The sequence below is a fragment of the Ornithodoros turicata genome, chromosome 4 (assembly GCF_037126465.1).
Source record: "Ornithodoros turicata isolate Travis chromosome 4, ASM3712646v1, whole genome shotgun sequence".
In the NCBI taxonomy this organism is placed as follows: domain Eukaryota; kingdom Metazoa; phylum Arthropoda; class Arachnida; order Ixodida; family Argasidae; genus Ornithodoros; species Ornithodoros turicata.
Window position 1 is genome coordinate 66,024,717 of NC_088204.1, and position 25,167 is coordinate 66,049,883.

The 25,167-nt window shown below is 43.8% G+C and overlaps 1 protein-coding gene across 1 annotated transcript in view; it reads right to left on the reverse strand.

The window, feature by feature from the left end:
- Positions 1-2,466: 2,466 nt before the first annotated feature.
- LOC135391723 (protein HID1-like) overlaps positions 2,467-25,167 on the reverse strand; it is a 29,351-nt gene continuing 6,650 nt past the window's right edge. The window contains exons 2-19 of the mRNA XM_064622138.1: positions 24,811-25,024; positions 23,024-23,145; positions 21,600-21,644; positions 21,394-21,447; positions 19,919-20,087; positions 19,358-19,412; positions 18,442-18,643; positions 16,570-16,767; positions 14,792-14,882; positions 14,551-14,702; positions 12,210-12,288; positions 12,066-12,127; positions 11,863-11,965; positions 10,888-11,199; positions 7,628-7,731; positions 6,517-6,725; positions 3,820-3,978; positions 2,467-3,255 (exon numbers count right to left, since the gene is read on the reverse strand). Coding sequence (XP_064478208.1) covers positions 3,192-3,255; positions 3,820-3,978; positions 6,517-6,725; positions 7,628-7,731; positions 10,888-11,199; positions 11,863-11,965; positions 12,066-12,127; positions 12,210-12,288; positions 14,551-14,702; positions 14,792-14,882; positions 16,570-16,767; positions 18,442-18,643; positions 19,358-19,412; positions 19,919-20,087; positions 21,394-21,447; positions 21,600-21,644; positions 23,024-23,145; positions 24,811-25,024 — 2,394 coding nt within the window. The 3' untranslated portion in view covers positions 2,467-3,191. The remainder of the gene's footprint in view (positions 3,256-3,819; positions 3,979-6,516; positions 6,726-7,627; positions 7,732-10,887; positions 11,200-11,862; positions 11,966-12,065; positions 12,128-12,209; positions 12,289-14,550; positions 14,703-14,791; positions 14,883-16,569; positions 16,768-18,441; positions 18,644-19,357; positions 19,413-19,918; positions 20,088-21,393; positions 21,448-21,599; positions 21,645-23,023; positions 23,146-24,810; positions 25,025-25,167) is intronic.

The window sequence follows — 25,167 nt, forward strand, 5'->3', positions numbered from 1 at the left end:
TGGCATTACGATTATCCCAATCAGAGCCGCATCCGAGCAGCAGCTGCCATAAGTAGGGAACTCTGCACAGCGAAGTGTTCCATTGACATTGAAAGTAGGTAATGGTGGTGTTATTGTTAAATGAAGACTGAAAGCAAAATGCAACTGTGGTGTTGTGGATGTAACACTGATGAAGGTGATATAGTATTTACTTGGCAGAAAGCAAAAACAAAGACATCATTTTGAAACCTGAAGTGATTCGGCTCATTGTTCTCGGTTTATAAAATGCCCATTCACAATGCCCAAGTTGGTGCAGGACTCTCCCTGTTCTCTTAATTTTAACGTATCATTACACAGAATGCAACATGTGAAATGCGATGCTCATTCATGTAGCGCTTGTGCTGCTCCGTGTGATAGCAGATTTTAAGTACGGATAAAATACAATTCAGCATAGAAATCCCCCACCTCACCACCCACAACGGGGTAGAGTATCGCCCCTGGCGATTAAACTCCCCATTATAAATAAATAGAGTCTGAAGTCTTTGGGGTTTAACCCGATACTTCTCCAAATTTGCACCCTGAATCGAAGGTTGCCGCTTTAGGGTGAAATCCCGATTTTTACCCGGCCAATTGATCCCACTGAGACCTATATCAACTTGCCCAACATGCTATACAAACAAGCCCAAAGGTTCGCTCTTCTCACTGAGACATCTGTAGGAACGCACACAAACTTGTTTGGAAGCAAAAGCAATTGCATCACTGTTTGTAACAAGCCAGTACATCAAAGTGGCAGAATGAGCCTGTTGGTACATGACTGAATTAAAACCGGAGCACGGAACACGGACAAGAACACACAGACGGCACTTGCTCCAACTCTGCTCCTTTGGAGCAAGTGCCGTCTGTGTGTTCTTGTCCGTGTTCCGTGCTCCGGTTTTAATTCAGTCATGTACCAACAGGCCCATTCTGCCATTTTGATGAACATCATTTCTAGTTATTTGGGCTTGCCGTTTCCCTTAACGGCTCTTTCTTCAAGACAAGACTACAATGTCGCAATGTGTGTTCAACATAAAAAATTAAAATAAAAAAAAGGAGCAAGTGTCGTCTGTGTGTTCTTGTCCATGTTCCGTGCTCCGGTTTTAATTCAAGCCAGTACAGTTCGTTTGAGTAATAGAGCCAGATTTCTCCCCAAATTTAGCATACTGGAAGTTTTTTCACCCGAATTCGCATTAATTAAGAGCACGTTTATTTACCCGCTTTTTACTCCCCAAATTTAGAAAAAAATATTTCCCAAAAACTTAAGGCTCTAAAAACAAAGTGTTGTTGTTTGAATAATTGCAGATGTGCCACAAAACACCAGTGTCTATATATGTTTTGTTCAGTCTTTGCTCAGTTGCTTTTACTCGGTGTCTGCAGGCTATGGGAATATGTAGAACTGAACCAGTTTCCATTGGGTACTCGTAGCAACTGCTCTTTTTCTGCTTGTTCATACCGCTTCACAGCTCCACAATACTGGACAGGCTCTCATCAGTACCACGCCGCATTGCCCAGACATCAATAACCACGACATTAATACGCTTTGCTTCGAATGAGGTGAATACTGGCATTGCGATAGTCTGAACTGTTACCACATCCAGCATGACAGCTATATTTAGAAATTGGCTGGCATGATGCGCTTAAACCAGAGCAGTTCAACCATCACTGAAGCTTTCCGAGATGCTGAGACTTGAAACGCACTGACTCTCGTGGCATATATGGCATGTCAACTGCAGTGGTGCCTTCCCCACTTGTCCTGGGGAGTGATATACTGTAACTTATATACAGGGCCTGACTTTTTCGGGTTTTATTTTTGGCCAAATTCGGGGGGTAAATATCGGGTGATATTTTTCATTTGAAACTTCGGGTGTATTCGGGTTAAATCCCGTTACGGCATATTCTGTCGTCAGGAATTCGGGTGTATTCGGGTGATTTTTTTTTGTTTAATAAAAATTTGGAACTAACATTAAAAATTTGAATTTTATAAATAAATTTGATTAACATGGAACTAATGTTTAGCAATGTTATCAAACTTTATTTTAATGCACGCTTATGAGTGTGCCACGCAACCCAGACGTTTTCGGGTAGATTCGGGTTAAACCCGAATTTTACGGATTTCGTTCGGGGGGTAGATATCGGGCGGATACGGGTTTAACCCTAAAAAGTCAGGCCCTACTTATATATTGCCTTATTTTCCAACTTATGCAGAAATTCACAGATGAGACACGTTTGAAGCTGCTCATCCGAGCATGAGCGTGTAAGCTCTGCCCCTGTGCACATGCAGTTGTCTGCAACAAGTCCAAAGAGAAGTGCAATGTGAAATACACACGAAATATTGTGCTGTTCCCTTGAGAAATGGTTCAAAATCGGAAATGTTGAAACTGCGTCAGTTCTAATGATCACAATGTCATCGGAACGTCAGAATTTTTGTATTCCGAAAAGCAAGTTGTTAGATGCTTTTTTTTTTTTTTTTCATGTTCCTTGCGTCGCACTTGCAAAATCTCCTCGCAAAGCCACGTGCCACAGTTGTGAAGTTTCTCCATGAGTGTGTTCAAATACATTTGGGTTGTGGATTTTGGGGTCATACTTTGCAGCGCGTGTGAGTGGTAGCGCATTAGAATGTTTGGTCACTGTCTCTAATTTGACAAAATTTTCCAGCAGAGGGCAGCGCAATGGCATATTCAGTCACGTAAAGTGTGTCACGGCAAGGCAAAGTGACTACAACGCTGAAAACAGGAAAATCATGCAGAAAATATAATGTGTAGTGAGAAAAATCATTCCAACACAGCATGCAACTGCAGAGCACATGAAAGAACTGGACTGCTCCAACCGTAGGTTCATAAAGCTTAGTTTTAAGAGTGTGCATACAAGTTTGCCTCTCTGCAGTTCTCTTACATCACTTGCTTCTGATACAGTCACAAAAGGGTTAAAAAATGAAAAATGCGAGTCTGCTTAGTGAAGAAGGCTCACATTCTAGAGTATGGCATACAGTGTCAGCCACAGTTGTGAAAAACTCTTTGACAGCAAAATATAGTATGTAACACGCGGAAACTGCTGCCATCGGTGTAAAGGTGAACAACATGACAAATAAAGCTATACATGTGTATACCAGCACAGGTAGGGGACTTAAAACAAAAAAAAAAAGATATTCTTGGTACTCTCAAAGGTGGGAGCGAGGACTAGAGCCGTTGGATTTCAAAGAGTCGGACTTCGGTGTCGTACCAGATAGGAGGGTCTACATTCCTGAAACCAGTACAAAAAAAGAGGTGCGTTACCCTCATGACAGTATGTGCAAATCGTATCGTGATAAGGTGCATCTAAACTACATTACTACTATATCATGTGACGGGTACCATACAAAAAAATTGCACTCTACATTTCTTTGGTTCAGATGCCATCTTTGATTCTAATTCCCACCCCGCACTGGAGTGATGTGAACCCTCGTTACCCAGAGCACAAGGTGATCGACTCTGAAGAAAACAATGTGTCCAAACGAGTGTGAATGTGGGTCAAGCATACGACGACTAAGCGGAAAATCGCGAGGCATTCCCATTCCCGTGGTGTCCTAACATTTGCGGAAGAGGGCAACACATCAGAGCCGCCTCTTACAAAGTCGCTATGCAAGTGTCAGTGCACCAACATTGTTACACGAGTGCTCAGAATGGTGAGCCATGGTAATAGGTGGGTCCTTTCCCTATAGAAACAATGAATATTTTGACAGCATACCATTGTGTGAGGGATTGTTAGGTGCGAGTTTGACTGGCGCCCACACATGAACGCACACACACACATGCGCAGTAAGCTTACCTTAGATATATGACACCCCACATGTAGGTCCTGAACCACATAGTGGTGCCTGCATTGGCCTGGTACTTTCGGATGAGGATTGGATGTGGAACAGGCAGCAATCCAACCAGCGTTCCATGCTGGAGGAATTTCAGGATCTCGCTCTCATCCGTCAGACCCCTGCAAGGCAACGTGGGAAGCGTGAATCGTAGTATCATCTAATGGCACATCTCAAGAGCGAAGGCCAGTTTGTAAGTGTGTAGACACCAGAACGTAAGGGATTGTACAGCTTTCTTTTTTTGGTGGTACATAAGTGCAAACAATAACAAAGTTTTGTAGCTACTTGTTTAAGCGCGTCATATTCAGGGAGGACAAGATGAAATGCATGTAATGTTAGGGAACTGAGGCAAAGTGATATCTGCCTTACAGGGGTGTACCTATCCACACACGCAATCAGCATTTTTCTGTTGAAACTCAATAGTTGAAGCATATACTAGTGTATGTACTGGCTTTTTTAGTCCAACTCAAAAGCACTGAACCCTGCTTATATGTATCAGTGTATACAAAATATGTATGCCAATTATAAAAAGCAGTGTTAGTCTGAGAGTTACCCCCATTTGTTGATCCTGGCGACACTAGGTGCTGCATTTGGTTAAATGTAGTTAAACTAGATAGTTGTAGGCAAAGTTGCAAAACTTGTGGCAGTTAAAATACGATTTCCAGAAGTAAAAGAGGTAACTGCTGTCCATTTCTTATCTACAGTATACCACATTCGTATGAGAAAGATTCAATATCCATGCACACTCTAAAAAATTATGCAACAATAGCAATACAGTCGCCAACCGATTTTTGGGACCCCGATTTTTTTGACGCATTCACGGAACGGCCGCGGGTCCCATAGAGTTGATGCATAGGAACGTCCAAAATTTCGGACGCTATGCAACCCCGTCACTCGATATTTCGGACTCTGATTGCCCAACCAGCTAGTTTCTCTCCTGGTGTGACGGAAAGGTATCATCTGAAATTTGTATCAAAAGAAATCAACCAACTAAAATATTGAGGGGGAAAAAAAGGCAATGATTGTTCATTTTCCATCCCTCTGAGAAGAATAGTTCTGTCGTAACGCTTTTGCATCTTCGTTTTTGGCCAATGGCTTGATTCAAAAGGCCCAGCACGTGCTGTCCGCTGGCGAGCCACGCGACATTGCTATAAAGCGAGCTTCACCTAAAGCACGCCTGCGTTAGGTGAAGCCAACTTACGGACTTGATGACGGCAGTGTTTCCGTCAGCGTACATTTACGAAATGTCGCTTTGGGAAATAGAAGCTGGTGTTATCAGGCAGAGCTGGAAGCGCGTTAGGAAAGCATCGACAAATTTTTCAAGCCTACTAGTGCTTAGTTTATTTTGAAGCGAAATTCGTTTTTTCGGACTGCTCGATTATTCGGACTTCTGCGCGATCCCCGCCGAGTCTGAAAAATCGGACGGCGACTGTATTATAGTGAGCACAAAGAAAGACACAGACACAAGCCTTGTCTTGTGCTGTTCGTGGAAACCTGGAACTGGCATTTGTACAACAGGCAGGAATGAAAGGTTCATGATATTGTTTGCAACATGATACTCGTTTTTCTACTTTACTTCAATTCCCTCCAACACTCCATTTCGGTGTTCAATGTAGACATGATTCTATAATGAAAGAATACATAGTATTCGTAAAGCAGCCGCTATAAAACCAGCTGTCAACAGCTGACAAGCAGCTCTTGTCAACATCACATCAACATGAACATCAAATTTACAAAACAATAACAGTCGAGCCCGTTTATAACGATGCAATAGAATCTCAATGATATGATCACGGATGATAGGAATTTCGGGATGATACGGATGATGAAACGCTTCGTTCGCGTGGCGATGTACACGACGAAATCAGCCAGTTGATTGATTTTATTTATTTATTTCATGATACTGCGGGCACTGCCCAAGCAGGAGGGGAATAACAAGAATATACAAAACTACCATTGTTAATCACACAACACGGAAACAGCGTCCTCAAATTGGTTAATTGTACAATTCGCAATATCAAAAGACAACGAGTTCCATTCAGGTATCGTTTTCACAAAAAACGAGTTTTTGAAAATATTCGTACGAATATTTTTTGTTTTCTATATATTTTCTTGATGGGGACAAACATGTCGTAGCAACGAAGACCCTTATGGAAGACGAAGACCCTTATGGAAGACGCACTGCCACAGACGTACTTAGAATGTCTGCGAGATCGCAACACGATATCGAGAAATCTGCGGAGGCATTGGCAGAGTATGAACAATGCGTGACACTGCATCTTCTAGGAACGACGCGGACGCGACTAACCGGCTATTTCACGCAAAAATAAAATGACGTAGGTGCCCTTTGGCGCTGCATTTGTTGTTGTTGTCACTGTTCACAGAAAAACTTTTCTGCATCGTAGCGTCGGTTATCGACGCTTATGTACAGTGCTCTCTCTCGTGAAGGTCGCGATTCGTGGCCTTCAATTCAATACAGCGAAATACCTGTTAAAACAAAATAAACTGCAGTCTCCGTGAGTTTCGTTATGTCGAAGTTCAACTGTATATGGCTATGTCGAGTATGCACTCAGGGACGCTCGGTACCACTCTACGGCACCGTAATTTTGTTCTCCACCAGGATGTTTATACAAGAGGACTCAACTCCGTCTGGCACTTACTTGTCAATGCAGATTTTTTCCACCTGTGGCACGAGGACCTGGAGCAGACGCATGATGGTCTGCAAAGGCAACTTCTGCTTCCAGCTTTGAACCCACTCAGCTGTCGGAGCCCACTCACGTCTTGGGGTAGACCCACGCTTGGAACCCAGGCGAGACGTTCGACTGCAACCCTCCGAACCTGACGACGAGGACGGGCTCATGGGTGCAGACTGCGAGTAAACGGAGACCGTAGCAACATAAGACAATTTAACTACGCGTGACAGAGCCGTTATACTTAGACCCATTTGCATGTTTGGGTTTTGGGTATTGCTTTCTTCTTTTTTTTTTTTTCAATATGGGGGTAAAAATTGTCTTTTATTTCGGGAGGTGTAAAGCAGGGTAAAATCGAAACAGCAAATTCTCGGTTGCAAACTGCAAAAAATAACTTCTCACTCGTCACACAAACATTGAGATGCTAATCAGCACAGCTGTGTGTGAAGGATTTAGCATTCTCTAGTGTCAGTACAGGTGACCGAACTTGCAAGTTTCCGAGTGTTTACCCAAGGTGACGGTGATGCGAATCGGGGGTTACACAAATGGGTCTCACCAGGGAAAACCCTGAAGCACGATGATCTACGTATGTATACTGGGGCTACGAGTGCAAATTCCTATAGAGATTGTAGTAGAAAGTGAACAAGTGGGAGAGACATTAGCAAAACAGTAAATTCTGGAACTGTGCCAATATTCGAAATTTCGAATATGAAACAAATATCTGATGCTATTTGAATCCTATTCGCAACCTATTTTCAGTATTCGAAATTTTCGAATATTTTTCCGAATAGTACTGAAGCGAGGTATTGCTATCGCCATTCTGCAAGTAGACTGCAGAAGTTTGGAGCAGAACATCACAAAGTATTTCACCATGAGGTATCCGAAATTATATTCGAATTCGGTGTTTTCCAATTACTAGTCGAATTCCATTTGCTAGTCGAATTCCATTTGCTGCGTGAAGGAATTATTCACGTTCGATTTGCGGTTCAAGTGAAATATTCGCAAAACTATTTGCAATGGAAAGTTTGCTGTTTGCGCAGCTCTAATAAATCCACAAAAATTTCTTGACCACATGACTCACAGCAGTTGCCCCTTGAGGGTCACCTTGTCCTTCTGGAGAAGACGGCGATCCCAAGTTCTGTGGTGGAGGGTGCGCGTGTTCCTTCTCCGTCATCTTCTCGATGCCTGGTGAGATATATGGGGCTATATCGAGTAATTATAGATCACTGGCTATTTGCAATAATTCCAATAATTAATTAAGTCAAATAATTCGGACCGTCCCTCGGAAAATGCGGTTGATTATTCGTACTGATCTCGCTTCAAACCTGTTAGGTTTTCGGGACTTGCTGTCCCGCTCAGCACCAGAAATACGGCATAAAAATGTACTCCAGCACCCCATATTTCACTTGTTTTTATACTTTCGATATACAGGGTGGGTGCTGTAAAAGGCCAGTCACATTTTCGCGTGTGATGCTATACCTACTTGACAGGTTCTGCTGCGACACAGTGAATAATTTATGTCGGAGAAAGCTACGAAAAAAATCGTGGTTACCAGCCACTGCGTAACAAAACAAATACGGCCACGCAAAGTTTCGTCTTCATGTATTTCCTATGCGCTATTACCAATTGATGGAGGCGAAAGTTTGCATGGTCGTATTTATGGTGTTACACGGTGCTTGGTAACCACTTTTTTTTTTCGTAGCTTTCTCTGGCATAAATTCTTTACTCTAGGGCAGAGAAAGTCTCTGTGTCAAGGAGGTATCACTTTTACGATACCATTCGCCACGCCCGACATGACACGTGCGTAGACGAGGCAGTGCTTATTTGCCCACGAACCAAAATGGATGCTCAGCCTCTGACGTGTTGCGATATGAGTGTCTTCGATTATCAGTATCTTTCAGTACAAATGCTGAAACGCTGACCGCGACTGCGAGTGAGGATGTCGATGATATTACTACGATAGGCGTTTAGCAGAGGCAAAGACACAAATTCTTCAACAATCGAGACCAACGTGACGTCATGGTTTGACACTTCAGCAACTTAAGAAGTATTAGCATCAATGTCGCCTTCGGCAGTGACAACATAAGAAATGGAAAAAACGATGATAGCAACGCAGATGTCGTTGATGCATCCCCTGCCACAGGGGCAATCCTTGCTGTGGTGACTACACTGATGATGCACTGACCGAAATTTGCAGCGATATGTTGTGTTCGCCCAGCGAAGCAGACGCGTACATTATTTTATTTAAGTCACTTTGAATATTCTGAGTGAAGGTTTTTGAAATAAAGTGGATTTATGCAACAAGCTAATAATTTGGACTGCTCAATAATTTGGACTAATTAAGTGGCACCCAGAAGTCGGAAAAATCGGTCAGCGACTGCATACAGAGTGTTTCATCAGAACATGTTATAAGTCCTACAAAAAATTTACCTGCCCCAAAAGGATGGGGTCAATGATGTTAATCTTCAGAGAACTTTTGCCATGATTTAGGGCTGCTTTAATTAGCCTACTTTTGTGGGAAGTTGAATTTTTTCAATTCAACTCAAAATTTTTCCAAGTCAAGGTAACGTTTTTGTGCTAGGAATAACAGCCTATGCAGGAAATACCCCAACCCATTAAAAAACACATTCCCAGTCGCACTGGTAACATCCTGAAAAGGGTGCAAAAACCATTCTTTTGAGTGCACAAATTGCTGTTTGCCCTCACTTCGCTGTCAAGGGGGAGCCATCACCCCACCCTCTCATTTCCCTCTCAGCATCAAACTGGTATTTGCTGCTGCTAAAGCCTAGTTCACAAATATGGAAACGGCAGGGATGGCGAACAACAATGGTAAGGCAACATTCTGCCGTTGCTTGTCACAGCTCTTCGCACTGTCTCTTTCCCAGCCGTGGTTCATACGCAGCCCCAATGGACGCCATATTCAGCCGCCATACGCAGCGCCCCCTGGAACGTGGGTGAAGTTACTGCACGGCAAAAGTTGGTGTCTCAACTTTCACGTGTCTCAACTTCCCTCTTGCCGTACCATGGAGGCCGTCTGTCGTTGCCGTACATGTGAGCTAGCCTAACTAGTATCCCTGTGTCACCACATATCGTTTTCTTATCTGTCTTCTACGTTTCTCGTTCTTTTACTGTTTTTTTTTCTTCTTTTTGGGAAGAAAAATGGTGGGCAATAGTAAATATAGTTATTGGTAGAGTTGTCTGCTTCAATGGAGCCTGCTTCTCTGTGATTCAGTTCCAGTGTTATTCATGCACAGCTTGAAACAAAGTAGCTGCACTATAGCTAGCTTTCGCTGCAGCAACAGAGAAATGACAAACATGATTTTGGCATGATGGGAATTGATGTTCAGAGGCCGGAACACATAGAAAGGACAAATACGTACAGAGCCTCGAGCGCCTAAGAAATTAATGACGAAAGAAGGAAGTCACTGAAAAGGTTAGCCAGCTGTAGGACTTGAACCCACATCTTCTGTATTACTGGCCCAGGGCTCTTACCGATTGAGCTAAGCTAGCCCGCCTCTCCAATGACTTCCAAGAGTGCATCATTTGAAGGTACAAACACATACATAGGGAGTGACTTTTTCGGGTTAAACCAGATTCCGCCCGGTTATTTCCCCCCCCCCCCCCCCCCCCGAAGTGACCTCCGACCAATTCGGGTTAAACCCGATTTCTCCCCGAATTCCAGTCACTATGAAATCCTCAAGTGACGTTTTCCACTGAAGACGAACAAAGGTCGCCACGTGTAACACATGTAAGAATGGGTAACTTACGTTCCCCGCAATACACCCATGTGTGTCAACACTGTCTATGCCTTCGTGGATTACCGCTGGAAGGTCAGGATCCCGCAAAAAAAACAAAAAAGAGAGATCAGGAAAGGACTTAATAGACAAGAGGAGAAACAAAAGCACCCGAAAACACCCGAAGGCACAATTATCGCCCGATTTCCCCCCGAATTACAGATTTAAAAATACGTAGCGCCCGATTTTTACCCCCCGAATCTGAGAAAGGCATTTAACCCGAAAAAGTAACTCCCTACACATACACTTGCTCACTCCACTTTCGCTCTTACATGTTTTCTCACTCGAAAACACACATTCACACGATAGGATGACGCAAGCGCCATCTGTTGAACATGATGGGATAAAATTTGATAATAGTCCTGGACCGGTAATCCAGAAGATGTGGGTTCGAGTCCTGCAGCTGGGCTAACCTTTTCAGCGACTTCCTTCTTTCATCACTGTTTTTGGCTTTATAGGCAGCTAGGATGTACTTCGAGAACGCCACAAAAAAATATGCAGCGTGGTGTCCACAGTGATAAAGTGCCCATTTCTATCTATCACTCACGTGGGGTGGCAGCTAGTGTGGCATTGAGTATGTTCCCGTCTGCTATCTTGGGCCCATCGACAGGAACGAGAGCGGCGGGCACACCGTTTTCCGACCCCTCGTTGGCTGCGCTTATGTCTCCTTGCCCTATTGGACTTGTAGGAGTGGTAGGGCTGCTCGCAGTGCTGCTGGGAGCCGTCGGGATGTTGCCCTGAGAAGACTTCCCCCGGCGCGAGAGCGATCGCTGTATCGTTGAGTGGTCCGTCGGGAGATTGGCAAGCGAGTGGAAGACGTTGCGTTTCCTGATAACTGTGTAGACTAGGTTTGAGTTGCCTGAAAAGTGTCACGTGATGAGTCAGCAGCAAAGGGGTTTCTCTGATGCTTTTCATCATGCCACTTCTGCTCGCTGTTCCTCGCACGTGTGTGGCATCTTAACTTTCCTCGCTGTTGGAGGTGAACAACGTGTAGGCTCGATAAATAGACCCTGAAGTTTTCGGGTTTTATTTTTTTCCAAATTTGGGGGGTAAAATTCAGGTCAATCACTTGATGTCGAAAATTCATGCAAACTCGGGCAGAAAAATTACCATCAGACTGAATTTGGGGATAAATCGGGCTCTATTGTCGAACAAACGTTCGTTGTACAGCCTATCCAGAGTATCAGACGTTGAGATCAACCGTGTATTTTGTGAAAAATTAGTATGTCATTGCCGTGAGGTGCCTAGCTTAGGTGCAGTTTTGCAGGTAGAAATCGGGTTTAACCCTAAACCGGTGAACCTCGATTCGGGGTGCAAATTCGGCGAAAAATCGGGTTTAACCCTAAAACTTCAGGGTCTATCGATAAATAATAGAATTCTACCTAAGACTCAACAAACCAAGAATCGAAGTGCACCAACAAGTGAAAGTGTTGGATCAACATAAAAGCATCTGGCTAGCTAGCCTGAAACTGGCTAGCTGGCTGTCCATGTACTAATGTGAATTGTCAAATGAGGTGCTTACCATCAAACTGGTACTGGATAATATTGTTAAATATTTCTAGAAGGAAAAAGACCAAGTGGTGGTTTGTGGAATTACTGTACAGGAACCACGGTGTACTGAATGCCTGTAAATGGAAGGGTCATGTTGGACACTCCTTCTTTACAGCTTACAATTAATTTGTCTTTTCTAGCCTTTTTCTGGAATATTAAAAAGTCATAACACACCTCTAACAAATGCAGTAGTTTCGTGCTAGCAACCATGGAGAGCGTTTTTAGGTATGGTGACACTAAAAGAGAAAAAGAAAGTGTTACAGAAAGTGTCCTTGAACAAGACAAGGAGCAAAACTGGAATAGGAGTGTCCTGCTCACCATTTACAATGATAGTCAACAGGCAGTCAAACAGAGGTTGCAATCGTTGATGGCCTGTTGTAATGATTTTGTGGAAGACCTGAAGTGACATGCAAAATTTCAGTGTCCATTCTGTAGTAGACATGCTTGCTCTGCAACATCTTCAGCACTCTATGAGCAGAGCCTGAAGCTTTTGGGAAATATTTTTTTCTAAATTCAGGGGGTAAAAATCGTGTGAATAAACATGTGCTCTAAATTCATGTGAATTCCGGTGGGAAAACGTCCAGTATGCTAAATTCGGGGAGCTGGCTCAGTTACTCAAACTAACTGTACTGGTTTGGTAGAAAAACGCACAATCCTAACACTTTATTTCATGCTGTTTGGCAGAAACTTGTTGTTTTCGCTTTTCGGCATGAAGCGTGTTTCCCCGTTTTCGCCTGCCTGCACGCCAGCGCCGCACGCTTTCGGCAATCGCTTTCCCGTGGCTTTCTCCCTTTCCCAGTTTATGAAGGCCACGCCTTCATTGCCTAGGCATTAGGGGGGAGGAAGATGTTCAAGGCGGACCTTGCGTTCTTGCAGCTCCCACATGACTTCGCCCTTCTCCCGTTACTTCGCACTTTGAAAGGAGGAATGCTCAGTTGTACCGAATGGACAACGTGATACCTGGCCACGTTCTTGATGCTTGATACCGTGACTCAGACTCTCTACGCTGTACGCAACCAAATGGTGGCCCGTACGACAGAAACCGACACACACGCGAAAAACCGCTGCGGCTTAAGCGGTTATTGAATGCATTAGGATTAATGGCACCCCTGCTAGGGACTCAGCTTGAGTATTTCGAGAGCAGAACTACGGCTTATGAGGTTTTACTGTATTTCAATACCACGTGATACCTGTCCGCCAATCCGTAGCAGGCTCCCACTCTTTTCCATGGCGAACGTGGAAGGTTGCCACCGTCCAGTTTCTAGCAGTGTTCAAAAATTAACTAGCACGAAAAGTATGAAGAGCTGACACGTGACGACTTGTGTGTGCCATCACAAAGCCGACTTCTGCATGATGATTAAAGCCCTTCTTTTTCTGCGATTCTGCGAAAATTTGCGGAATTGTGGGTCTGCCGCGGAATGTGAGGTTTTGCGCAGAATTTTGCAGAAACCGCGTGCTTAACTCAGTTTATGCGCGAGATGAAGGGACTCTGCTCGCACCGGGTCTGCTTGCGTTACAGCGTAGATGTGCCAACTGGACAAGGCCACCAGGCCGTACGTTATATGGCCCCAATGTGTGCTGGAACAACCCTCTAACTCCCCTCTCTAATGCTGACCCCTGCTTTGATGTCTATAGCTGTCAAGTACCTCCGTGTGACAGTAAACTCCATACATGCAGAGAGGTCACCTAGCAAGTGCAATTTGATAGTCAGTGACAAACGTCACTCCCTCTCAGAAGAAAGTACAATGTACCTCGTTATGTTAAGTCACAAAAGTTTTTGGAGTTGTAACCGTGTTCCTCCACGCTAAGAGCTAACAGAGAGTATTTTCTGTCTGAACTAGGGTAATTTGCCTTTTACCGCGAAAAAATGCAGAATTCATAGTTCACTGCTGCGGAATTCAGGATTTGCCGCAGCAGAAAAAGAAGGGCCTTAATCCCTTTCAGTCCAGTCCCTTTAAGCAAGCTAGCTCTGCATATCACTGCACGCATCTTGCAGCCATTACCCGTATTGCAGTCAGGGATTATGGTTAGGGCCTGACTTTTTAGTGTTAAACCCGTATCCGCCCGATATTTACCCCCCGAACGAAATCTGTAAAATTCGGGTTTAACCCGAATCTACCCAAAAACATCCGGGTCGCGTGGCACACTCATAAGCGTGCATTAAAATAAAGTTTGATAACATTTCTAAACATTAGTTCCATGTTAAGACAAATTTTTATTAAACAAAAAAAAGTCACCCGAATTCCTGACGACAGAATATGCCGTAATGGGATTTAACCCGAACGCACCCGAATTTTCAAATGAAAAATATCACCCGATATTTACCCCCCGAATTTGGCCAAAAATAAAACCCGAAAAAGTCAGGCCCTAATTATGGTACGGTGCTGGACAAAAGTTTACGGAACACGTTCCGGCGCATTCCTTCCTCAGAGTGACACGCTAGCAGTGAATGGTACCGTACGGACTTACACACAGGTGACTGGGCTACCTAGTCTTGGTTACATGTCTGGAATGCTATACGGTCCCATTCGCTGGTAGCATGTCACTCTGAGGAAGGAATGCGCCGGAGCGTGTTCCGTAAACTTTTGTCCAGCACTGTACACCCTGATGCCCCAACAGTATTTCTTCCACCTGGTCTTACTGTAACGTGTTCACTTACAACAATAAGCAGATCCGCGTGGGTTCCCGTAAACACCGGCACATCCATTGGTACACTGGCCGTGTATGGCTTGTTGAGTCGCACCCCAAAGTTGCGTTCTCCGCTCAACAAGAGGAGGATGAACACGCCTATGTGCACCAGGCCAACACGAGCTGCACACACACACAGTAAGCGTGTACACCGCACAAATATTTAACTGGCTCCAATTTTTCCTCGCTCCTATATTGTAGTAAGGTCTTACACTGGTCCGCCCTTGCATCGTTCAGGTGGTAGAGGGTGGGCACGAGGATGTCGAGCACCTCTGAACTTTTCAGCACATAGAACAGGAATTTCTGAGGAAGAACAGAAAGCGGGAGAGACGTTAACAACGAGAATTAGCCGAGGCAGGCCAACAAACATGGATGACAAAAACACGTAAGCTCGGACGCCCAGGTTCAATTCCTGGCGTCGGCACCTTTTCCTTGAGTTGCCTAATTCATTAGGAGAGGTGTTTCCAGATCAATACTAACATGCATATATATAAGGCCTAGAGCCTGAAGTTTTCGGGAAATATTTTTTTCTAAATTCGGGGGGTAAAAATCGGGTAAATAAACATGTGCTCTGAATTCATGCGAATTCAGGTGAAAAAACTTCCAGTATGCTAAATTCGGGGAGAAATCGGGCTCAGTTACTCGAGCCAACTGTAGTGGTTTGGTACAAACGGTGATGTAACTGCATTTGCTGCCAAACAAGTAAGTTAATGCATTCCTACAGACATCCCAGTGAGGGGAATTTGCCGGGTAAAAATCGAGTTTCACCCTAAAGAGTGAACCTTCCATTCGGGGTGAAAATTCGGGGAAGAATCGGGTAAAACCCTAAAACTTCAGGCTCTAATAATGCTGCGTATTACGAATATATATCCTACAAAAAAAAAAAAAACACTTTGCTTGCTCTGAAAGTTTCCCCATGCAGCCATTAACCTCCTTGTCTTCTGGAATGCTCGCCAGTTCCTGCCTGCTGTCCCGTTTCGTCCCCGTGTTCGTGAACCTCCCATTTCTGTAACCGGTCTGGAGCCAAGATCACTTCATTCACAAAATCCCCTCAACACTCTAACAAAGCGGCCATTCACTCCAGCCGTAAAAGCTTGTACGGACCCGTTCTCTCCCCCCGGCTGTTGACCAACAATTCGCATGAACCTTTACCACATCATACCTATCCCTTTAAATACCATGCCAATGATGAGGACGGTACCCAGGAGAAAAACGGACTGTGTTCGATATTATAGGCGGTTCTCATCTTGAGGCAAATCCTTTCATGCTTCCCTACCGGTTCGCTGGATTTGTACCCGTCTGTGCATAATTCAGAGTAAGCCATGAAAAAGCACCAGTTTAATTTGTGGGGTCAAGTCAGCAGAAAATTCACCGTTTTATTTCTTTTTACAACACAGCCAGCTCCCACGGCTTAGTAGCTAAGATTTTCCCGTATTCCCCGTATCATAACATTTCTAATCCTTTCCCGCCGAGACTGGGAGGTGACCCGGGGTCAAATCCCTGCACAGGAAGTGTTCCCCGGATGCTGTAATGCAAGTGTCAGCACAGTTCCCCGTCAAGTTGGTCCAGCTCTCGGATTTAGTCAGCCTCACCAGGTTTCGCTATCATCTACCTTTGCTATCTTCTCTGCCTACAGTAGATCAGGATTTGAGATGCTGAGGAGACAATTGACCTTACAGTGTTTTTACAGTGTTTGTGGTTTCTTTAAAAAAAAGAATGGTGCTAAAGCATCTCTGGATTATCAGTAGCAGCTTGAAAAAAGACTAGATTTCATTCTGCAGGTTGTTCAAATATGCTGGGTTCTATGGCAGCATGATCATAAAGGTATGTGTTGTGCATGGTACGGGTGTTTGTTACTTAGCTTGAAAGCAATTTTGGACATTCTCACACTTCTTAGTTATAACGTTATGACTGACACTAAAATAAAGCAGTTAACACAGTTCATAACCTGCCTGTTAAAGCTCAAAGTTATTGTGAAAGGAAACTATACCTTGTTATAGTCGCACATCTTCCAGAAGAACACCAGAAGCTCCTGATGAAATTGGACTTTCTTTGCAGAGTTTGGAAGGTACGTCTGCACCAGTGGATTGTTTAAGAGCCTCGTGAAGCCCCTTAGCACAAATCCAAAGTCCTCCTCACGATGGACACGGGACACGTAGTTGATGAACAGGTTCTCCATCACAGAGTTCTGCATGTAATAAGCAATGAAGAGTCAGCACCAGGATTTTTTCAAGGGTAGGTGTCGGAAGGGATGACATAGATAATGTACCGTAACCATGTATTCACAAAAGCTACGCACGGTGCCAAAGTTCCGACCCATATTACGTTAAGCATTCACGGGGTGCCTGAATATCGAGAGTGGTGTATTGTGCACTTAGTAGACGACACTATCAGCGTCTTTCCTGTTGTCTGCTACGGGATAACTTGTGGCTGTCGCAGGATATTCCCCACGGTTAGCAGTGCATGTGAAGATTCACACGACAGCAGGAAGCTATGACGTTTTTCGCATCTTCCTATGGAGTTTTTTGGGAATATTGCTCGCGTGAATACACGGTTGGAGTGGTAAATTGTGGTACATTGTAACTAAACCAGTAATACTGCATTACCAGTAACCAGTACATACACTGTAACCAAACCACTGTAACCAAAAGCAGTAAGAAACAGAGACGCTATCTTCATGATGAGTTAGTATGACAAGCAATTCATCATTTCAGTGTTGTTTGTGCACGCATCGAATTAACAACTTGGACACCTCACCTTTCATTTTGACTAATATGCAAATAGGACTCTCAAATTTGCGGAAGCTCACGAGACAACCTATGCATTGTATCTGTTCTTCCTCAGGAAAGAAATGTAATTGCTTTTCTTTGTGAACTGTTTGGTCCTAGTGGTCTTGGGCATATTGCGAGCTTTTATGATTCTCCCTCTCTCTATTTCTTTGCACTTTGAAACGCCATGTCCATTGTGGGAAATACGAGCAACAAACGAGGACCGATAAATCGTTACCCTATGCCGCGAGACAATTGAGAATGAATAATGTCCATCCAACGCCGGGCCTACTGCTTTATGACTGTGTGGCCCATGGTTGGCCCACTAATGAAAAAAGATTGCTGGCCAGGGTGAAGCCAGGGAGACCCCAGGCTGCAATCAATGAGAGTAGTTCATTCACTGTAATTCATGAGAGTAGTCACTGCGGCAAGAATCGCCGCTGTTGTTGGCGGTGCATCAACAACTTCGTCTTTGCAATCATCATCAGATTCCTCTGGCGACATTCCACTCTTTCTTTTTGAGACGTTCTTGTGCAAAGACAACTCATTCAACGTGTTAGAGGCAAAACAACAGGAGGCGCATCCTCCGAAGTCGCGCGTGCGCACCGCACTTCAGCGCAGGTGTCATGTTGGCACGTGACCGTCACAGCGCAGTCCGAATTATATGGCGCGGGAAGCGGCACTTTCCCGAAAATCTGGCACTTGAGTGGCGATAAGTATGTAGTAAAAATTGAGCAGGCTGCAGGAGAAATTAGTACTAAAAATTGGGCAGGTCTCTCGCCCAGCAGTCCCAATTATCAGACATGAAAATACATACACTGGTTCGATGGGGGCTACCACTCTGGTCCTAATAATAAGTCCGAATATTTGGAGTCCGAAAAATGAGTCGGCAACTGTAATGGGCAGACAGAATATGTGGCCCTCCCATTAAACTGAGACGGACTGCAATTTGCATCAACGGCACTAAGCTAGACAAAGGTATTGCTGCGGAGGTATTCATGCCACCGCTCAAGTGACAGGTACTGTAGAGGTCAAACAAAGCTAGCATTCGTGCACGACTTCAATGCAATGCAGGCCCAAGTGCCTGGACTCACCGAGTCGTCGTTGCAGACAGTATTTGAGACAGCCTGATTCCGGAAGTCATGGTCCAGCGTCACAATGAGCAACTGAAGGGCCACCTCCACGAGTGGTTCACGCGAGTCCGTGAACAGCAGGTGGTTGAAGGGTACACCATAACCCACAGGGTCGTATGCACAGACAACGTTCAGCAGGGAGGTAAACAACGGTAAAGCGTGCCTGCGTAGAAAAAAGGGTGATGTAAGACAACAACATTCGAGAAGGACAGCTGAATCCCTCTGCGACAATAATACCCTGCAAATTGTAAGGGGTCAAAAAATGGCTGCATGGGTACTTTGTTGCAGAGACTTCCCCTTATTGTGTTCCTCTTTGCTTTATTGGCATGCCTCATGTGCAAACAAGGAGTAATTAAAGCATTCTACAAGTTGATTTTCCACAAACATGCACACTTCTAGATTTCTCACTGCTTGTAGAACATGCAGATGATCTATTCAGAATCCACATACATCACCTAACCCCCCCCCCCCCCCCCACACACACACACGCATACAAATGTTTGGTGACACCCCACTGCCCTATTTTCTTTTGCACCCCCTACGTTTTTTTTTTTTTTTTTTTCAGCTTTAGACACATGTTGGTGATGATGTAGTATAAAGCAGGTAATAATGATCGCCCCATACGCACACACTCACAATTTTACACCCTGAACTCAATTCGTGCACCCTGAACTCAAGGTTCATTTTATATTCGAGGTTGTACTTAGATTCGGAAAAATATGGTATTGTCTGTAAAGCATTTGAAAAGCATTAGCACTCAACTTTTAGCAAAAAATGAAACTGCACGATAGCTCAGACGGATTGTTTGGCTTCTAGAACCAAGATTAGGTGCCATAATTCCCCTGTGATCTTTCAACATCAATGAAGACTATGCTACCTGTTGTCAGCCGAAGTGAAGAACTGAATCCACTTGTTTGGGTTCTGGTGGGCTTCTACATCAGGAGAGAAAAGAAAAGAAAAAGGTCATAACTGTTTTTGTTTGCTTTCTGCTGTGTGCAGATAAAGCAACAACAACTTTAGTTCATGATGATGTTTGGGAAGTTTCATTGCAACAGCTGTAGGAATAAGCAACACGTTCTGTGGAAGAGGTGTCCAAACTCTCTTTGCGTAGAGCAATGGAAATAAGAATGTTTTCGTAAATATGTCGAATTATTCAGTCACCTATAAAAACAAAATATATCCCAAGCAAAAAACATCTGCTAGACATTCACATCACTGCACACAGGTGGTGATGCCTACGACAACGCGACATAGTCCTGTCATAAAAAAGAAAAAAAAAATCCTGAATCTTCTTTTGTCTGTTGCGCCCCCTATGTGCGGTAATATGAAACACTGTCGGATTCTACCGTAAAGGTGCAACAATAAATTTACTTTTTTTTTTTTCAATGCAGAACAAGCACCAATATGTCGACCTGGACTTGTCACACTGCCTCCTCACCTGTGGAGCCGAGATACATTGTCTGGCTGAAACAAGTCAGCAGCAGCTTGAGGATCTCGGTGCGGTTCTGGTCGTGTTGTGGGACGTGGGGGGGAGAGTGTGCAAATCCCACACCTGCCTCCCAAATGTACTCACAACTGTCAATTGATTGCAGGTCTTCTGGATTGTCCTGCATCACAAAGAGAACTTGTAAATGCTCCAATGATAACTGTCACAGCCTTGCAACATGAAAGTGCACATAAAGTTACCACCCAGGAAGATGTTTGGTCCCACACAGGGGGAACAGAACACTGTATAAGCTTAGAAGTGCGAGGAGGTTACACCGTGTCGGTTGGCACATTCAAAACATGATGAGGCAACCCGACTGAGACATGGACATGGAGACACACACACTGTCTGTATGCGTCCTCTGTCCATGTCTCCATCGCACTGCCTCAGCCTGTTTCACTGTATAAGCTGTAATGTGCCCATTTCCAGCCATGCAGGTATGGACTCACCTCGAGGCTTGATATAACGAAACTCATGGGGAACATGATTTGTTTCGTTGTATCGAATACGACGGAATATGGCAGCCAGTTGCGTTGATGTCGGAAGATCACAGGGAGCAATCTCTCGCATATATTGGCAGCCTTTTCTTTTTTACTTCTAGAAGCTAGACAATCAGTCTGAGCTATCTTGCAGTTTCATTTTTTGTTAAAAGTTGAATGCTAAGTTTACATAAGTTTATACATACCTGAAGTTTTCGGGAAATATTTTCTTCTAAATTTTGGGTGTAAAAATCGGTTAAATGAACATGTGCACTAAATTCGTGCAAATTTGGGTGAAAAAAAAACTTCCAGCTAAATTCGGGGAGAAATTGAGCTCAGTTACTTAAAATAACTGTAGTGGTTTGGTACAAACGATGATGTAACTGTATTTCATGCTAAACAAATAAGTTAGTGCATTCCTACAGACATCCCAGTGATGGCAGTTTCACCCTAAGGAGGTAACCTTCAAATCGGGGTGCAAATTCGGGGAAGAATAGGGTTAAACTCTAAAACTTCAGGCTCTACTTATTCAGTACTTTACTGACTTAGCAGTTTGTGTATCATTACTGAGTAGAACTATGCAGACACTTCCACTGTCCCCTTCAAGTTCATGTGGTGTTTTTCAGCCCACACTTGAGCTATAAAATCATTTCAACCTTCAAAAGCCAGTGCCAATGATGGCATATCCACAACACTTCTGATCAACTGTTCTGATCAATGCTGATCCTCAATGGTTTAATTAATTACTGGCTCAACATTTGCTGGAACTGCAAAACGTCTTTATTTTTTCTGGACATAATTTTTTGCAATACACTTAAGCTTGCAAAAAACTGTTGCCTGTCTAGAAAAGGCTTGCTTCGATTGGCCTTAGCTAGTGCTTGTGGCATGCTCAGAAAAATCCTGAATCCGGCCCAGATCTAGATAAGAGAATTATACGATAAAACTCACTGGTCCAGCTTTCCTGGATGAAGACACAGTGAAATCTGGACAAAACAGGAGATCCTGAAAGGAAGTAGAGCATGTTGTAGTACTATCATTCAGTTTAAGGGATATACAAAAACAACAACCTTATATGCCTGACATCAATACCTAGACGTCATATTTTCTAAATGATGTGCAACGGGAGCTTTTAAAACTCAAACATTTTTACTCACACACAGAGCTGTGATGAGTGACTGTGCCAGCGACACACTGTCAACCTGCGAAGATGAAAGCAGTGAAACATCGTTAAAAGACTGCAAAGTTGCACAAGAGCTATCAATATCAATCAGATTATTATCATGGGTCTTTGTTTGTTTTTGTCACGATAATATTAGTGTTCACATAGAGCTTACTATGTAGCAATGATAGCAGCTGCTGCCAGCACAGCTCATAAAAAGCTGGGTCACTCTTATTAATTTAATAATCATGGTTCTTTGGGGGCAAGAGAATTCACTATGTACTGCATTATCAACAAGCAAGGAAAAGAATGGTATGCATTATGAGTAGGTTACACTCTGCAAGAGTACACAGCCCCATTAACCAGATATCCAAGCACAATATCATAGGTCATTTCAAATTTTCTTTATATGTACCAAGATATTGTGGGAAAGGCTATTGGTGTCAATGTGTTGGTCTTTCAAAGAGTACCATAATGACCTATGATATTGTGCTTGGATATCAGGTTAATGAGGCTGTGTACTCTTGCAGACTGTAACCTACTCATAATGCATACCATTCTTATGGTCATTTCAAATTTTCTTTATATGTACCAAGATATTGTGGGAAAGGCTATTGGTGTCAATGTGCTGGTCTTTCAAAGGGTACCATAATTTCCAGCATATAAGTCGCATGTCAGGAATATGGCCTCACGGGATCTCCTGCACTCTATGTGGCAGTGTGCATTATATGTGGCATTTTCTGTCACGGGAGAAAGCTTTAATTGTTAGATTGTGGATTCAAAACTGGCCGAAGACACCATCAGCTTGGTGGCAGTGTACAAGTTCCTTATACACGCAGTCTTTATCACGACGAATGTTAGATATGGTGTGCCATGTGCTGATATTTCAGCACACGACAAGCTCTGGCATTGCTCATCCTAAGAGCTACCTCGTGACACAAAGCCACGAATTAGTATCATGTGATCATTCGTCTCAACATGATGCTTCTCTGTATTGAGGGCAGAAACACAGACTGGGTGAGCTTGTGCGTGTTATAAGCTGGTGCATGTTATACGCAGTACCTTTATTATTTAGAAGTTCTGTCTTTGGTTGGTACACGTTATCTGTGGCCTGCGTCAATGCCCAGAAATTACGTTAGCTGTTCCTTGACCATATACAGCAGAACCTCGCTAATTCGTACTCGCTTAATTCGAAATCGTGGTTTATTCGAAGGTTTGCTGTAGTACAGTCTTCGCACATCAAAATCTGACCCATAATCAGAAGAACCTGCACCTCACCCCCCTTAATATGTAAGATTTTCTATCTTGAGATTAACCAGCCTAATAAATTGATAAGTCTATCAGAACCAAGTTAAGCATAGGCACATAAAGCAACCATTTGTGAACCCCATAAAACACTGTAAGGACGTGTTGTATCACCTCAGCCTCATTGAGGTCTTCACCATTCTGGCCAGGAAGGCTTGTCCAGAAGAATCCACGCCAGTCTGGATCCTCAAATATGTATGGCAGGATTCGAGTCAGCAGGCGAACACAGTTCAGAACTGCACGGTTTGTTTGAGGGCAGCACACAGAGTATTCGTAAGTATAATGAACACTGACAGAAGTTAATGCTGAGACACTAACACTGTAAATTAGGCAATAACAAATTGTCAAACATCTCCTTAACTTCAACTTTTCACTACAAAAGGTCTTGTAGGGTCCATGAAGAAGACCGAGAGACACGGACACTGAAGACGGCACACGCAGATTCTCAGAACTGAGAACCTACTTGTGTCGTCTTCTGTGTCCGAGTCTCTCGGTCTTCTTCATGGATCTATGCCAGCTAGCCTGCACCATTTCCCTTGTTTCACTTGTAGGGTCGGCTAGATTATTTAATTCTGTGCGACAGGGACAGAACTGAGTAGAGCAACGTTCTGGGCATGTTGGTTTGAACTCATAATAACAGCACTAAAAGCAGAGAAAGAGTGTTTGCTGTAGGACCTTAAAGTCTACGGGTAGAGAAAAAGTGAAGCCTGATCTTGCCAACAGACATCTTGCTCTCATCCCATATGTTCACGGGATTTCAAATAACTTGGCACATATAAGTATGACGTCTGCGTTGTGTCTTTAGGCGAGCATAAGTTATCTTCTCTTACTCACAAGGTTAATCAGAATTGTGAGATATCCGGTTGCATGATTAGTCATAGCTCCTGGTTTGTCCCTTGCAATCAAGGTGTTGCATATGACATCCCGCTGCAATGTGGAAAACGGTATGTGGGACAGACCAGAAGGTGTGTAAACACGATGTTAAAGGAGCATCACAACAACGTGGGTAAGGGAAACAGTACTTTATCGGTGCGTATCGATGATTGTCGGTGCAAGGCCTTCCTTAATAAAACTGAGGTCAAGCAAGGATATTCCAAACAGGAAGAGAGGGAAATCGCGGAAGCTTATCACATTAACAAGTTGGGTGACAACTGCGCTGGCACACCCTCTGTGATTTTATCTAGAGAAGAGAGGGAGTGACTTGGCTGAAATAGTTAAAAATCGGGCGGGTTGCTGATCCATACTAATAGCGATAAAAAAACCCAGTGCGAGGGGACGAGAAGGACAAAGGACGGACAAACACAGCACTGTTGTGCACAGACAGTGCTGCGTTTGTCCGTCCTTTGTCCTTTTCGCTGTTCCCTCGCACTGGGGGTTTTTATCGCTATTAGTATGGCTTGACTGTCTTTAAAGCTTGTGCAACCCTTTGTCGAGTAAAACTTTGTTGAAAGTGCGCTACGTCTGTCTGCTCTAAGTCTATCCCTTACTCTGTTTTTAGTGCTTTTATTACGACGGATGGAAGACACTGCATTAAGGTGTCAACTGTAATTCACTGTCTTTATTTCTGGGCCAAGAATTTCTCTCCACAGCAAAGAATTGTGCATTCCTACATATTTTTGTTATCTCCTATGAATGTTCTTTTTTTTTTTTTTTTTTGCATGTATATCTATTGATGCATGGTGGATAGAGCTGCTTGCTTCACAACGCTCCTAGTCGTACGGCCTAATTTTCACTTCCGCAAAAAGCCATATTGTGACTCCAGCAGCATTTTGTAAACAAAAATAAACAAATAAATAATTAAATAGATACCACACGACAAAAATTTTATATTTTTGCTAAACTCAACACAAGCAGCACTCCTTGGTGTTGACCTGCATGTGCCCCACGGCAGCAAAATTTACCTATCTGTTGCTGTGCATGCGTGTTGCAGAGACTGTCAGCCGCTTTCACCAGCTTCTCCACGGCCTTGTAGCACAGGGTGGCCAGATTAGAAGGTGCCTCCTCTCGCAAGGAACGTACTTCGACCGCAGGAATCAGGGTGAAGACATCCTGGATGCCCTGGACGCTCTCGCACCAGAACTGGTCCCAGAATGCCTCGTCCTTCGCATCTATCGGCTGAGAGGGGTAAAGACGCGTGAAAAGAAGTTTTTTTTTATAGATTTAATGCGTGCTTCACGTAGGGTTTCTAAGAACTAAGAATTCATGCTTGAAACATGAAATTGATTAGTAGAGAAAGCAGAGCGCAAAGGGTAACTTCA